The sequence below is a fragment of the Nelusetta ayraudi genome, unplaced genomic scaffold (genome assembly GCF_046127955.1).
Source record: "Nelusetta ayraudi isolate G7.1 ecotype Tasmania unplaced genomic scaffold, CSIRO-AGI_Nayr_v1 ptg000009l, whole genome shotgun sequence".
Lineage (NCBI taxonomy): Eukaryota > Metazoa > Chordata > Actinopteri > Tetraodontiformes > Monacanthidae > Nelusetta > Nelusetta ayraudi.
The window spans coordinates 200,013-216,153 of record NW_027466059.1 but is presented as its reverse complement, the minus strand read 5'-3'; the positions used below and the strand labels follow the sequence as shown (position 1 = coordinate 216,153).

General features: G+C 46.7%; 1 protein-coding gene across 9 annotated transcripts in view; it reads right to left on the bottom strand.

The window, feature by feature from the left end:
- The window catches only part of frmd4a (FERM domain containing 4A), a 99,649-nt gene that overhangs the window by 39,470 nt on the left and 44,038 nt on the right, over nucleotides 1-16,141 (bottom strand). For 2 of the 9 annotated variants that reach the window (XM_076019152.1, XM_076019143.1), the window contains exon 1: nucleotides 11,029-11,518. The exons of 4 other annotated variants lie outside the window; for them this stretch is intronic. In XM_076019152.1, coding sequence (XP_075875267.1) covers nucleotides 11,029-11,199 — 171 coding nt within the window. In that variant the 5' untranslated portion in view covers nucleotides 11,200-11,518. Of the gene's footprint in view, nucleotides 1-11,028; nucleotides 11,523-16,141 lie in introns of those variants that run through there. 3 more of the 9 variants (XM_076019144.1, XM_076019142.1, XM_076019150.1) reach the window with 2 other exon arrangements.

The window sequence follows — 16,141 nt, the reverse complement described above, 5'->3', positions numbered from 1 at the left end:
TGTTTTTTTTCTAAGCGAAATGCAGTCAAGCCATATCTGCAGGAATCAAATGCTGTCCTTTATAACAAGCAATCAAGGGTTGCAAATTAGATCATATGTGCCTGACTTCATGAATTTAGTTACAGCCAGAGCTGTAAACTTGGCTTCTTTGTAGTGAGTCACATGAGAAATGAGGAGGTGTATCTTTTCCTTCTGCTGTACATGTATATACATATATATATATATATATATATATATATATATATATATACATATATATATATATATATATATACATATATATATATATATATATATACATATATATATATATATATATATACATATATATATATATATATATATATACATATATGTATATATATATATATATATATATATATATATATATATATATATATATATATATATATATATATATATACATATACATAGTTTCTGGATATTATTGGCTTGTTCCAGACAGCGGAAACTGGCCTGTCCAACTTAAATATCTCCAGATGACTCTGTCTTTGGCTTTAAGACACACACACACACACACACACACACACACACACACACACACACACACACACACACACACACACACACACATACACGCACGCACCCCTCCCCTTTTGGCTCTCTCCACTCAAATACATATCTCTCTTTATTGGTAGCTTCCTTGGTTTGTTGTCACATGAGCCATGTTGTTTGAAACGTGATAGAGTGTAGGAGACAAATTCAGACAGCATCAGAGCTGGGAGGAAAATTCAGTTGAAGAGCTGCTGAACAATCAGACTTCAGGGAAAACTTTGTTCCTGTTTGATACTCGATTCAAGCTTAGTTTCAGACTCGACAAGGTCTATCTTGGCAAAGTAAGGAAGAGTGGAGGCGAGACAGGAAGCAATACATACACATGTGATAACAAACCAGTGCGATTAAGGGCCTTCCACCCCTCTCCCCCCGTCCATTCACGATCACCTCCCAGTAACCTTGAAGGACTGTTTTCAAGAAGCACGCGGTGAGAACAGCACTCGTAGGTGTGAAATATCTCGGCCTTGTCAGAGTCTTGTTATGCAGCCAGTGGACTTCTATTCCGGGCTGAGGCGTGGTCGTAATGAGGTGCTGATCTGGTGTGTTTCTACAGAGCAGGGGTGCCAGGAAGGGGGGGGAGAGATCTGGATGGGTGAGGTGGGTTTTCACAGGACTTCGATGTTGGAGTGAGGGCTTTAGTAGGGTCAAGCTGGGGAACCTTGTTGACGTTGAAAAGGGGGAACCAATATTGGTGGAACGTGATATAAACAGCGCTGCACGGATAATTGAAGCAAGATGAAGACTCTCTGGTTGAGGGACGCTGCGGTAGGCAGTGGGGACTGACGCACACGCACACGCGCTCCGTGCCCCTTGCTTTGTCGGTCTTAATCTGTCTCCCTTTTTGGGGACACAAACCAAACTCTGAAGTCTGCCACTTTAAGAGCAAGTGCAGTTGGACACATTGCTGCTAAAATGATTTATTACGCTGAGATCATGACAGCCGGCACTGCTTAATGACCTGCCTTCAGTTTTTAATGTCACACTATCTCAATAGGGTACTTGCAAGGAGCGCCGCTCTAGATTCTGCAAAAGAATGCCGTTGCTCTCGGCACACTTTTGTTTTGGTTAGATAATCAAAGTATGAGGTGTGGATAAAACAAATGGTATATACAGTGTTTCTCTCTGTCTGGATCTTTTTTTGCGGAGCTGGAGGGTCATGGAAAGGAAGCCAGGAATGTCTAGAGAAACGACTGACCGGCAGAGATCTGTTTTGTTTGTTCAAGTGTGTGTGTGCGTGCGCGTGTGTGCGTGTGTGTGAGAGAGCTCCACCCGCCCTGCCCAAGAGTGACTTTGGGACTGAAATCTGGTTCCAGTTAGGGCCCTTTTTTTAAAAAAAAAATCAAAAACACACTGGTACTTCAAACAAACTGGAGATATTTCTGTCGCTAACCGCGCTTTGTTCTCATTTTACTACCGAGTTCCCCTCCCAGACGTTTCCCAATCTGTTTCAGCGGATGTTTCTACAACTTTCTCTAAACTAGACGGATGGGAGATGTTTATGGGTTTAAAATGCTACACAGGTGCCTTCAGTGTGAGAAGTTGCTGACATCACAAATTATTCTTTGTAATAATATATCTTGGCTGTTTCACCCCTTATTTGTGCCGAATTCACTAATATTTGCCTTTTTTTGAGTTAAATGTCATCCAATGCAATATCGAGGTAAACAACCCGCCGTAAATAATTGTAAACATGTCAGTGATTTGTTTAGGTATAGAACTTCTTAAGATTTGTCACACCATACAAAACTGTTGCCAGGGGTGCACAGTTTGGAAAGGAAAGGAAATAAAAATCCCCTGAGAGGGGGTATCTACCAAATCTGAAAATTTAAAAGGGTGAAGACTTTCCACGACAAAGAAATCTGTTTTGCAAACCGATCAACTGAATTCATGTTCACATCCTACCATATTTATTTCTATTTTATGCCTTCTATTCATATCAACACGTGCTTTTAACAATGCCACAACTATGTGGCGTAAAAGGCTCTTGCAAGCCGAAGTTATATTTCAAAATATATATTTAGAAGGGGCCACAGCAGAAATTTCTTGCTGACCTCAAGTCGCAGCCTTCCGCGGTATTGTGCCTCAGTGTTGTTTTAAGACACCACAGGCAACATTTGAATACAAGTCCTGCCTCAAGTTCCCCACCAGTAATTTGATTGTGTCTGCAGTCAATGGTCACTTGTGTCCTTGTAACTCGTTTGCTTTTTTTTTTTATGGTCATGAGCTGTATTCAAAGTAGCCAAAAGGGCCTATTCAAACATTGCCTACTATTGAAGAGGTAAAGGTTCCCTGGTTCATGAGTCCTTTGTCCTCAAGTCTCACTTCCTGCGGCCGTCTTCACCTTTTACTCACACGGACAGGCGGGATCCCTTCATTTCCCGTCCCTCTTAAGAACTTGATTAATGAAGCAATTCTGAACCAAAAGGTTGCCAATCTTATCTTGATGAATGTGCGAAACTGACCGCTGGCGCGACGCATCCCTGTGTTTCTGACAAAAGAGATCAGAGATGCTTTGGCAACAAAAGCATCCCCTGAGAATCGGCGTAGGGCCAAGTGATGGCGGCAACCTGGTCACTGCCAAGCTAACGAGAAAGGTCCCAGGGCTTCAAAACAAAAAGGGATGGATGATGTCATCTGTTTGGTTTTGTTTTTTTTTATATCAATGTAACACAATCTTGGGTTGATTCGCAGTGATCTGGTTTGTAAGTGTCTGTGTGATTTGGTGTGTGAGTCATTCACAGGGGAAGGATCTTTTACCCCTCCAGCTCCTCTCTTCATCTATAATTAACGTGGTGAGAAATCACTGAGGACCCCGGTGACCCTCCATTCCCTGACGCTGCTGGCATCGCACAAAGAATTAACAACGTGATGCAGATCATGGCGTTGTTTGTGTAAACCGATGGAATTATGTGCATTTAAGTGTGTGCATTTTAAAAGTTAATTCTCAGTGAGTTTAAATGCGGAATTAAGAGCCCTAATCTCTTCCTTTTGTTCCTAATTCTGTGTTTTAATAAACACGCCTTGTGGCCCGGCCTCAAGGTTACAAGTTGAACTCCACTGGCCTCTCTCCCCTGTCCGCAGACCGTGTAGAATACCAAATGCTCTGACCATTTAGCATTCTGAATATTAAATAGCTCTGTCTGCAAATTCGTGTACCACTGCCTATGTGTCTGTGTGTGTCCTAACAGTCCTAATGTATTCTAGCAGCATATTTAACTTGTATTCCAAAGCTTGGAGCAGCAGGGGGTAAAGGAAAAGAAGTTTGGGGAAGAAATGGGCCCAAATCCTTGCTGTTTCTTGTTAATTTAATGTGTGCATGACCTTCTGTCTGTGTGCGCATCAGCATGTGCGTGTCCTTCAGCAGCTCAACAGACCCTCAAGGCTAATTAGGGAGACACAGAGCAACATCCTTCAAGGAACTCAATGGAGGAACCTGCTTTTAGATAAAAATGCATTGTGCTTTAAAGACACTTACTCCTTAAGCTGAGGGGCCTGGGCACAACCTATGCTCACATGCGCACAGACACGCTTTCACAAGCACACATTCACAGACATTGATGAACATGAATGTTTGGCCAATCTCCTCTGGCCTCTGACATAAGACGCAAACAAAAGTTGTCATGACGACTCTCCAAGAGATCTCGCCGAGTCGACCGCAGAAATGCCGAGGCCGTGCGGTACAAAGTGTCGACACAGTGACAGGCGAAAGGTATGAGCCAGGGGTCTAAATTCTGAGTGAAAAGAAAGCAGTGAAGCCTCCCCTCACTAAGTAAAGCCAGCTGATGACAGGATGGCAAAGACAGGGGAATCTTTCACTCCAAAAGCCAACAGGCACTCCCAACTTCACAAAGACCGTAAGACCACAGTCCCCTCCAATCTCGCCCACCGCTGCCGCCCTGGGCTGTACAGGCTCAGGTGACGTACGAGTTTTCTGTTCAGGAACAATACAGGGACAGGTATGCATGAGGAACACACAGACATGCTGACAGTGAGGGCAGCAGGGCAAGAAATTCACAGAGGAAGATGCATGGACGGATAGAGCGGACAGGGAGCACACAGAGAGGGAATTAGATCAAAGCCTCGACCAACAAACTATTATAAAGAAAAAATGGAATAGAGGAACATATGGCAGCCTCTGACCTTGCTGTCATCCTGCACCAGGAAGTAGTCTGAGGTACTATAGTGACAAATAGAGGATTGGAAAACTGTTATCCCGCCATAGCTTTGGCAAAATGTGTCTGTGCTCCATTAGGACAAACCGGATTCCTCTGAGCCAGGGAAATGAAAAATGACCCAGCTCGTCTGCAGGGAGAGCCCTTTGGCAAGTACGTGTGGTCTGTGTGTGTGTGTGCATGTGCGCGTCTGTGTGTGTGTGTACAATCTGGTCCAAAGGGAATCCCGTCATTGTAAAGGTATTGAATGTCTTCCATTTGGCCATCTTGCCTGAGGGGGAGCCAGAATGTGAGAGTAGTCAGTGGAAGCTCCCCCCAATCCTGCCCTCAAAACAATGAAAACACCTGATCAATCACATGCCTCATCTACCATATATATCACAAATTTCACGAGACCCTGTAGTTATAAATATTTTTCCACAGTGATGACAGATATGTCAAAGGGAATAAAGTTTAGTGGCTGAACGTGGCTTCCTAATGGACCACTGAAAATCCGTGGCAAAGCTCCTATTTGTCAGCATCATATTTTGCGCTCTTAATACGCATTATGTGACAACCTTCACAGAAAGATCGCGTCTGAGACCAGTCCTATACACTGAGTATGGGGGGAAGGCAATAATATATGTTCTTGGATTTTTAAAGGGGTTGGTTCCTGGATTGGGGGCTTTTCTGTGTGGAGAACGCATGTTCTTTCTGTGTCTATGTAGGTTCTCACTCAGTATAACAGCTTCTTCCCAAAGTCCAAAAACATGCATGTGAGGTAAATTAGAAATTGGGAAGTCTAAACTGTCTGATGTGGGTGCCGGTGTGTGATTGTGAATGGTAGTTTGTCTTTCAATGTGATGAACAATGAACTGGCAGAGTGTAACCCTGCCTTCGTCCAATAGCAGCTGGGAGAGGCTTCAGCAGACCCTGGCAACCCCCAGTGCAGGGAAAAAGGGTATAGAAGATGAATGACTGCATGGATGGATTACTCTCTCAAGTGTTACGAAATTACGAGCACCAAACTATAACCTTTTTTTTTCTTTTTTACTTTTTCTTTAATGACGCCAGATCTCAGGACTGTTTGTCCTTGAGGATCACCATTGGCAAAATGCCACTAAAATTCCACACACTAAACAAACGGAACAACTTGAAAATTTACTTTTTTTTGTATGGCAAGCAAGGCTTCACTGTCAAAGGAGAGCTCAGTGGCCTTTCTCTGTTTAAATAAAGGATGAAACAACAATAATAATAACCTCTGCTCAGTAAACACATTTGGGCGCAACGTTAGATGTTATGATATCTGTACAAACAGAGGATCTGAGAGTCACTGGGAGGGATTTCCTCAGATATTCACCAGACTTGCCTTGTAATCCTCAGGGATTACCATTCTATACCAAGGCCCGTAACCTCCTAATTTTAAGCATTATAAACCCTTATATCCCCATCACTAATGCCACAGTTAAACCACCATTACTTCAGCCAATAGAGGAGGACCACCACGCAAAACCTCATCTGGTGGTCACTCACATGTGACTTTGGCTTTGGCCAGACACACGTAGGGGATTTAGAGGGATATCAGACAGATTTATTGTTGACCCTGAAACCATGGCCCAAAAAGTACTGGTGAATACTCACACTGGTATGTTTCTATTACATTTGTCAGTCAAAACAGTGTGAACTTTGCAAATTACATATTTCCTGCTAGGTTTGTAATATGATGCAAGATTAAAAAAAAAAATAAAAAAAATATTTATATATATATATATATATTTTTTTAAATCCTGTTTAACTGTCAAAATTTAAATCAGTTCATTCTTTGTGGGCAATGGCATGGTTACCATAGTTGCACAAGAGAGGAAGTGAGGATGTAAATGCCGGCAGTTAATCAAATGAGTGGTAGCCACTGGTGTGCCACATTCTCACATTACCGGAGAAATTAGATTCTGCTTAAGAGGCTTATGGTGCACAGTAACTAGGGGGCACAGAGGGAGGATGGCTTGAGGGCTTTAGCTGTTCGGTTCACTTACAGTGATGCTGAGATGGATGTGAAACTCAGGAAATGGACAACAGACTCATTTTTGGACATGTAGCAAAAATCTGCCGCTTTGCCAGGAAATCGATGTCTCGGGTTGAGCTCTTAACGTCACTGTAGGGACATTTTCATTTCAGGCCTTGCTGGATTTTTGTCTGTCTGTCTTTTTTCTTTTCTTTTTTTTTTACACACACACACACACATATTTACAGTCACTCACTGGGTGTTTGATAGACCTGGGAATTGGGCAGTGGAAATGTTTTCCAGACGAACTATGCAAATAAGACGTTCTCCCCAGGGAGGCGCCGTAAACGGCTTCAACCACCAACAGGATCTACAGAGAGGTTGTGTATTTGTGTGTGTGTGTGTGTGTGTGTGTGTGTGTGTGTGTGTGAACATGTGTGCATGTGAGTGTATGTGCGCCTACGCAGGGGCATCAAACGCAAACATGCTTCCAGCTAGTTGCAAACAAATTGGACAATTACTGGGGAGGGAGGGGGGGGGACATTGGATGGATAAACAAAGGGCTGGAAAAATTTAAGACTGTGTCCGTTCTGACCTTCTACCCCTCTAAACACTGAATGTCTCCGCGCCGGTTCTGGGAAAAGATTTTTCTCACGCACTGATCCCGACTTTGGCAATGAGAACAAAGATGGCTGCCAAACATGGATCGCGATGAAAATTCTTCAGTAGGATGTCACAAGTTCAATTTCAACCTCTGTCCAATAAATTCTTGGCTGGGAAACTGGGGGGAGGAATAAGGACCAAAGCTTGGACGCAAAAGATTTCCTACTCTGGACTTCTGCCTGCTTTTCGGGTGATGTTTATTAAAAAGCGTTTCAGTGGAGTTTGAGGATAAAGTGATATTAAAAAAGATCATGAACCACAGAGAGCGCCCATATTTAGACAGGTTTCAGGAAATCCCCTTCCCATGAAAACAGCATAGCTTGAGAAAAAATATCTAAATTGAAAAAAAAAAAAAAAAGCTTGTTTATTTTTTAATGGAAACATATGTGCTGCAAGAGAGTTATCCTCACTGAAAACCAAACCATTCTTGTTTGGCTTTAGCACCGCAACTGATGCAGCAGAGTCAACAAGCTAACAGAGAAGCAGGAAGGAATTAATATTTACAATGGATGTGACACGATGCACGCTTTAAATATGCATGTAGTTTTCCGGTGGAATCCCGCTGCTAGGAGACACTTTGGAGCAGAGTTTACTTGACATCCAGGAGACGCAGCCTCCTGTCAGTTACTGCGACTAGCAGCCACTGTGAGAGAAACAAACTTGGCATATTTCGGATGTTTATCCTGTCGAGTCGGCGGGGAAGCTGTGCATGCAGGGGATGAGTTTTGCTTAACAACATGTCACTTCTTATGCTGAGAAACAGAAATATTTCTTCGTTGCTAATCCGTGGGACGGTGACGATCACAGGTGAAGACAAATGAAAGTCCAACCTCTCCTGTTTTATCGCGGCAGAGGAGGTTCGACATGTTATAACTGAACAATCAGATAACAATCAAATGGATGTAGGGGATGCATGCGGGACATCAACCTCTCGACAAGAACACGTCTCTTCTGGTTTACTTAAGCGTCATGAAGTCTCAAGTCTGGTTGCAGTGTGTGGCCAGACACTGGCTCTGGTTTTGACTCTTTATTTTGCCTGCAAATTCAAATAATACCACAAACCAGAAACCGAACCACTGTGACGATAAAATGAAGAAGAAAAAAACTTGTGTGAGTCCTGATAGGGACACAACTGTGTGTTCAGTGCACATGCATTTGCATGTATTTTTTTTCCGCGTGCTTCAGTGAAGCCCTCTGCCAGGTTACCCAATGCTGCAACCGCTGATGCCTTTGCCGCTACCCCTGACGCCGCGGGCTGGCATAGGGGAGAAAGAAAATTAAAAAAAAAAGGGGGGGGAAAGAAAATCAATGAGCGCGAAGGCAAACAAAATATGACAGTGACACCGAGACACTGTGGGAACGCCGCATAATGGAGCGCTGTCCTCGTGCCACTCAGCGTTCGCCCTGTTTAAAGGGTCACACCACCAGGGGAAAACGTGCGACTGGAAGCTGTTGAGTCAATATTACCCCGTCTGACATATCAAACGTGTGAACATGTGAATGCGTGGCCCCCGCGAGGGAAATAGCAGCGCATCTGTGTAAGCAAACACCATTTTGAGAATGTTGCGGCCATCTGCTTTCTGCAATGCCACCGTGCAGGAGATGTGTTATCACCGTGACGCGCGTGTCATGCATGGCAGAGCCATGAAATAAGACTGTCAGCTGTGGTGTTCGCGTCCATCTGGGAGAGGTCGCAGTTTAAATTGAAAAATAAAAGAACGGACCAAAACAGCAAAATTAGACGGTTAGACGGGGGACACGACAGACGACTTATTCTGATAAAGCAACTAGAGAAAGACACATCAGAACACTCGCAAAGTATGTCGAATGTGTTTCCATCCTGTGATACAGCAGGCGGCTCCGGGATTAATTAGAACGTTGAAAAAAATGATCTGGAAATGGGTAGGCTTTTATGGCTGAGAGGGACCAAATGAGAGGTGGTAAAATCAGATTAATGAATGAAATAAAAATACAGTTAGACAGCCTTTCACTCCCCGCCGAACGTCCCCCCTCTCTGTTGCGTGTCAGCCAGTAGTGCCGGGGCTCAGTATCTCATTAACAGAGGAAGCCGGCCAGGGAGACGGCACAGCGAGCCGGGGATATCCCCATCCTGCAGCCTGACACACTGACCCCGCCTTCCTCTGATTTAACAACTCCCTCCTCCAATTACTGCTGCACCTTAGACCATACCATCTCATCCAGGCCGGGTAGGGGAGGTATTACTCTCATTCACTCACATGTCGACGGGACGTTTGAGTAAATACGGCACATCTTTTCAGCAAACAAGCACGATGTTGTAGGATATGTCGCGTTCTGTCACGCACAGGCTAGCCAGCCGCGCAGGGGTTGGAAGCTGGCGGAGGCAGAAGAGCAGGTGGTCTCTGATTGGTCCATGTCTGGTCCCCAGCAGTTATAGCTTAAACAATTACGCACGCAAAGTTGAAGAGAAATGTATCAAAATCTTATTAGCCGGTCCCAGAAATAGGTCGGCTGAGTTGAGCAGCCCCAAGCGTTCAATAACGAAAAAGTGCTTCATCAAGAGGAGGAGATAAAGCTTTTGTTACAGCCAGCGATGATGGGGTCTGGTATATTGTTTCAGCTTCCTTTGATTGTGTTGACCTCCCTCAGGATGCTTTAACTGAGGAGGCACCACACGTACCCCCCCCACCACACCCCCCACCAGACACACACCTGGAGACAATGGTTAGAATAACAATCCAGTTTATTCATTCTCCTCTTGAGAATAGAAAGGGAATTCAAGGGAAAAAAAACAGACAGGAAAAGGCAAGGTATGCGATGGTTTGCGCATGCATATGATATGTGCTTATACGCTTTGCTTGCCGTGCGGCGCGGCATGCCCTTTTTGTTGTCTGGAACCAGGCCGGAGTGTTCCTCCGTGTGCCTCCTGGGTTTATCCTGGTGATGGCAGCTGCACGCTGGGCAGGTGAGATGAGTGAGGAATACTAATGCCTTGTTGAAAAGGCTCAACACCAGGAAGTGAATACTGATGAACCGTTTTGCTGAATCACAGCTAGCAAGCATGTGAGGCTGAAGGCACATCGGACCCCCGAATCAAAGTAAATATAAAAAACTGCAAGTGCCATTTTGCAGACAGTAGTAGTAACGCTTAAGAGCTGTTTGCGAGTTACCGAGACCAAACAAGGCGTTTTCAAATTGCAACGTCTGTACGTGTTTGGAGCAAGGGAGCCCACAGAGCTGCACTTAAATGCTTCACATCTTGGTTACCAGCTTTAATGGTATCCCTAGTAACAAAACTTCCTGTTAAGGCTCTGCATGCTGATCACAACGACGACAACAAAAGGGACTCTCAAAGTGGAAGTGGCGTACGTACCTAAAGGGACTTGCCGGGACAAGACTACAAAATAAATGGGTAAGAGCTTTTTGAAAGTAAACCTGTGGAAATGCATGTCTTTGACATTTTTAAAATCAAAATTAAAATATTTTAAAATCGATTTTTTTAATAAACAACCCTACACACTGCAAGTTTAATGCAGCACAAAAAACAAACTGTCATTCCCCAAAAGGCAGAATAAAAGTTGCTGCAATGATTTAGCAATTTCAGGCGTCTTCCTTCCACATTCACGCAAAGGTTCGCTCGAGGAAGGTGCAGCCTACCTGGTACAGGGGCCTAAAGACACAGCCGTGAGAACTGAGCAGCAGCTGCTGCGGCACCGGGATGTTCCTGGCGTGCACGCGCAGACGTCGCAGGGCCGTGGAGGTGAGAGTCCACAGGAGACCCTGTCGAGTGCACACCGACTCATCCAGGCCCGACAGGATGGCCTCCATGACTCTCACGCCGACGCGGAGCTCTTACTCGCGCAGGTTCACTCAGGTGGTTCAGTTCCGCGGAGGCTCGGGTAATTAGAGAGGAATCAGCCCTTGCTGTCCTCCTGATGGCACTCAGCTCCAGATGGTAACTGGGTCATCTCAGGGCGGAAAGGCTCACGGAGAAACAGGAGAATCACACATCCTGGGTCTTCAGCGTGTCTCCGGACTGATGCTTCCTCAAGGTCAGACGCAGCCGGTCCCTCCGTCCCAGTCCCCGCACAGTCAGCACTCCCTGCTGACTCTCCCCAGTTTCTCCTCCTTTCATCTCCCGTTTTCGCCCCCCCGCCCCCCTTTCCTCCCAGATGAAGAAGTGCACCCTCGGTCCGCGAGCCTGCGCCTCACAAACACAAACATTCCCACTAAGGAAATGCAGTCGATCTCCCTTGACGAGTTGTTCTTTTTTTTCTTTTTTTCTTTAAAGCGATATGCACTCCCCGCCGCAGCTCCGACAAACGCGCAGAGAAAGAGAGGGAGATTCTCACACTCTTTAGAACGCATGCACACTTTCTCGCTACCTGGCCACCCGTTTGTCACTCTGAACCTGCGGGGGAAGAGAGTCACCTTTGTCTACGCGGCCATGAGAGCCAGTGCTGGGACTGCGGCCAACAAACGAGTTCCCAGACCGGCGGAGTGTCGCGCCCTGACATGAACCTCCCTCTGCTGCTCTGGACCGACTCATTTATTTTTAACGCGCCAGGACAAAAGAAAACAAACAAACAAACTAATTGTTTCAGAGAGAAATCCCAAAAGTGAACCGTTGTCCTCTGGTGACCTGCGAAACGCAACGGCGGCCACACGGAGGCAATGCAGCCCTCGCGTGCATGCAGCTCCCGCCAAGCTCACAGTGGGAAACGCAACCGAGGATTCCTGGTGTGTCATAAAGTGTCATTCGACAGCTTTGTGCTATCCGCAATAGGAACAATAACACAATTATGGAACGAATCTCAAAGTAACAGCAATAAAAATCTTCATTTGGGGCAAACGCATTGTCTCGGCATTGGAAGCTTCTCATCTTACACTTTCCCTCATGAGCCCCGATCAATACCGAGTTCAATAATTCTGTCCCGTACAGCCTGCCGTCCCACCATGGGTGGATTATATGGCGTCTGCCCTGATTCATTGAGGGCTTTATCGATGCGACTCGGCTCGCTAGCGTCTTTTTGCTGAGTTGCGTTTGCGTACGTGCGAGCGAGCGAGCGCATACGAATTGTCGATCATACCCCCCCCCCCCCCCCCGCGCCATTTCTTTACGACCGGCCGTGGGCATAAAATGTAACTTACTGCCGAGGCATTCATTCATCAACGTAAGTATATTGCGCCAAAAGTATTTCTAATAATTCCGCAATGAGAGAATGCCACTTGAGGCGGTAATTGATTCCCTGCGAGCGGGAACGCGGCAGCCTGATTGCACAAAGAATATCCTAACCCGCCGGTAATGCAATAAGCAGGTATCCTTTTATATGTTTATTTGATTTCGCTAAGCACACCATTATTCCTCTATTGTTTCACCTCTCCGATTTCTCATCCCCGACTCGGGGGCCCCCCAGGTTGCCCTCTCAGTGGTGTCCTCAGAAACCCACGAGGAATGTGGGCCATTCCTGCAGTGTGACTTTCTGTAAAAACAAATTAAGCTTCACTTTGGCCTACACACACACACACACACACACACACGGTCCGGGGACTTCAGCCACTGTAATTTATGAAAGCTGCAAATATTTGTTGTAGGGGGGGAGGGGGGGGGGGTGGAGGTATGACAGCGCACTGTTCCCATGATTCCGTGTGTGTGCAGTGTCCTGCTGATTGCTGGGAAAGGTCACAGAGGCCCTGTGATGCAAACAGTCGGAAAGCAGAGTGTCAGCTGGGCCGCCGTTACCACGGTTACGGGGACGAGAGGAGGAGAGGAGAGGACTATTTGGAAAGTTATCACTCGTCGGTCATCGGGAAGTGACGGATGGACAGAGTGAGAATCGGCCTCGCGTGCTGATAAATAAACCCCCCCCCCCCTTGAATACAGACGGTGCTTGTCGGGACAGTTGGCCAAGTATTGACATTACACTGGAGATTCACTGGAGTTTCACGGAGTGGACATCTTAAAGTCATTGTCAAAGGGCAACACAGATCTATGTTGGCAATGAACTCCAACACGATATTTGTCCAAACTACATTGCGTATGGAAAGTTCTGCATGTAAACTCTATGCCTGAGTTTCCAGAAGATGTGTTGATTTTGTACAGTTTAAAATAACACACTTGCATCTGTTATAGTAGTATCATAGTTGACATTTTCTCTCTGACTTCTCCTGTTTTTTGGTGCATTTGTGTCCATGGCTACCTTAAATGTCCTTTGGGTGAAATTCTATCCATTTGTCAAACTCCAGACCGTCAGCTGGATTCGAAAATGTCACCGGAACCTCCACCGACGCAGCAGTGAGTGAAAAAAGTCTGAAGTTTCGATCTGGGTGAACCTCGCCCTTTTTTTTTTTTTTTTTTAAACAGCCAGAAAACTTTCTGCGTCGGCTCCATCTCCCGCTCCCATTCTTCCCGTATCTTCCATCTCGCCCTCTTCCACTCAAATCGCCCTCTCTGCAACTCTCAATCTTCCCTCGGCCCTCTGATCTCCACTCAGCCGTGTTACGCTGGAGTGCAGTGCGAGTCGGGGAGAGGAGGAGGAGAGAGAGGAAGGGGAGACAGCCGAGCGAGCGAGAGAGCAGTGGAGGGAAATGGGTCACGGGCACCAGGAAACATCTCAGCCGAGGCACTGCAGTGCGGGGCCTCCGTCCGCCAGAGGGGGCGCCGCGTCCCTTTTGGCCTGTTTTCCTCGTGCGTCTGCGGAGAATTTCAAGCTAAATCGCCGACATCACAGTGACGCAGGCGACGCGTGGGCCTGGAATTCAATTCCGATCAGGGAAAATCAATGGCGTAATGCAATGTGGCCAGAGTGCGGTGGGAGAGCGGGAGCGTCGCTGTGTCTCGGTGTGCGCGCATGTGTGAGGTCGCGCTGCACATGTGTGCTCTGTTTGTGTGAGGGGGCTCGCACAGTGTAAAATAAAACTACTGTTTGTGTTTTGCGTGTGCGGTGGAATCCCCGCCGCTTCCCGCCACGTCCCCCCTACACACACACACACACACACGATGATGACACAAAAAGCTTTGAAGTATCAGCACTAGTTAGCCCCCCTTCGGAGTAAAGTTGACCCAATTCGCGCGTTGCGTGGCGTAATACGCACGTGCAAAGAGGTTCACCCGCGCAGGAATACATGCAAACGCGCAAGCGTGCGCGTGCACAGACGCTCTCCAACGCGCGCACGCACACACACACACACGCGCAACCTAATCATCCTCTGCACTTTGCCTGGCAGATAAATATTAATGAGGATTACTGTGTTACAGCAGTGCACCCACGGGAAAACAAGAAGCCGCCTCTCTGCCTCCCTCCGTTCCTTTCTCTCTCTCTCTCTCTCTCTCTCTCTCTCTCTCTTCTGTCTCTTTGTCACTCACGCACACCCACCAACGTGACCACACACACAGACACCCACACACACACACACACACACACACACACACGGACACATTCAGTCTTGGTACAAAGATTAAACATCTTCAAAACCAATCGTCAGATTTTCCAACAAGTAATCTTCATTTCACCCTGATTCTCTCCTCTTCTCTCCTCACACACACACACACACACACACACAGATTGCAAAATGCCTCTGAATAAACCCCTTCATACGTGTGAGTCACACACAGCCCCTCCGTTCACATCAGCCTGTGTTATCTCAGTCCCACAAAGGCCACAGATTGTGCTGGGATATTTCAGGAGGAGCATCTCGGGGTCCCTACATCCTGTTTTGGGGCAAGATGGAATTTTAACTGACTCTTTCCCATCAGGCTGCAGTCGCCTTTTTTTTTTTTTTTTTTTTTTTTTTTTCATTTTCTCTGCTGTGCCTGTCTAAGAAAAGACTCCCAGGCAGTCATTTCAGAAAATAGGAGCTGGATGAGACGACGGCTCTGCATGAAGATAGCAGACACACACACACACACACACACACACACACACACACACACACACACACACACACACACTTGGGACGTTTTGGCAATGGACAGCCGAGTCCACTCTCGCTACCCTGCTAGCAAACTGTCTCCACAGAGAAAGCCCATTATGAGCAGCCCGCTGCCTTCGGCCTCCCCGCTCGCAGCCGACGGGCGATCGCCGTATTGTTTGATTCGCCAAGCGCGCAGACGGACTTTGAACTGGTTTGCAGCTGCGCCGCCGTCGTCTCCGGTCCGCAAGGTTAAATTTTGGACGAGGAATAAAAGGCTGCAGAGGGGAAAGAAGAAAAAAAAAATATCCTCAGAGGGTGATTAAAGAGGCAGTTTTGGAGGGTGGGAGACTCCCATGTGCGGTACACTCCCCCCGCCCCCCTCTCCCACCCTCCAGCCCCCTTTGCTTGGTTGCTCAAAAACATTCTTCCTCCTAAGCTGCCTTGGGGAGAAAAGGGGGGTCCCCTTTCATGCCAAGCAGGGTGTGGTGCGAGCGAGAGGGGCCTCGGGAGCCTGTATCTTTGCTTATTCCCACCTCGTTCCTTCTGTCTTTTCCCTCCTCTCCGCTATTTTCTTTGTCTCTTTAATTGGACTGACTGACCACGAGCTCTTTCACCTAGAGGGGTGGGGAAAGGGGGCGGGCGGCGGGTTATCGCGTTGAGGTCCCTGGGAATCAATACGACGGCAGAGCGGAGAGAACGACGAGGGGAAAAAAGTTCAAAACTGGACGTCAGCGCCAAGAAAAGGGGGGCGGGCATGCGCCGAGCACTTCGAATGCTAACTTGGAAATGTCGGAAGTCGCCCCCCCCATCCCCGGATCCCAGATGGTCACGTAAACACCGACCCGAACGCTGGAAC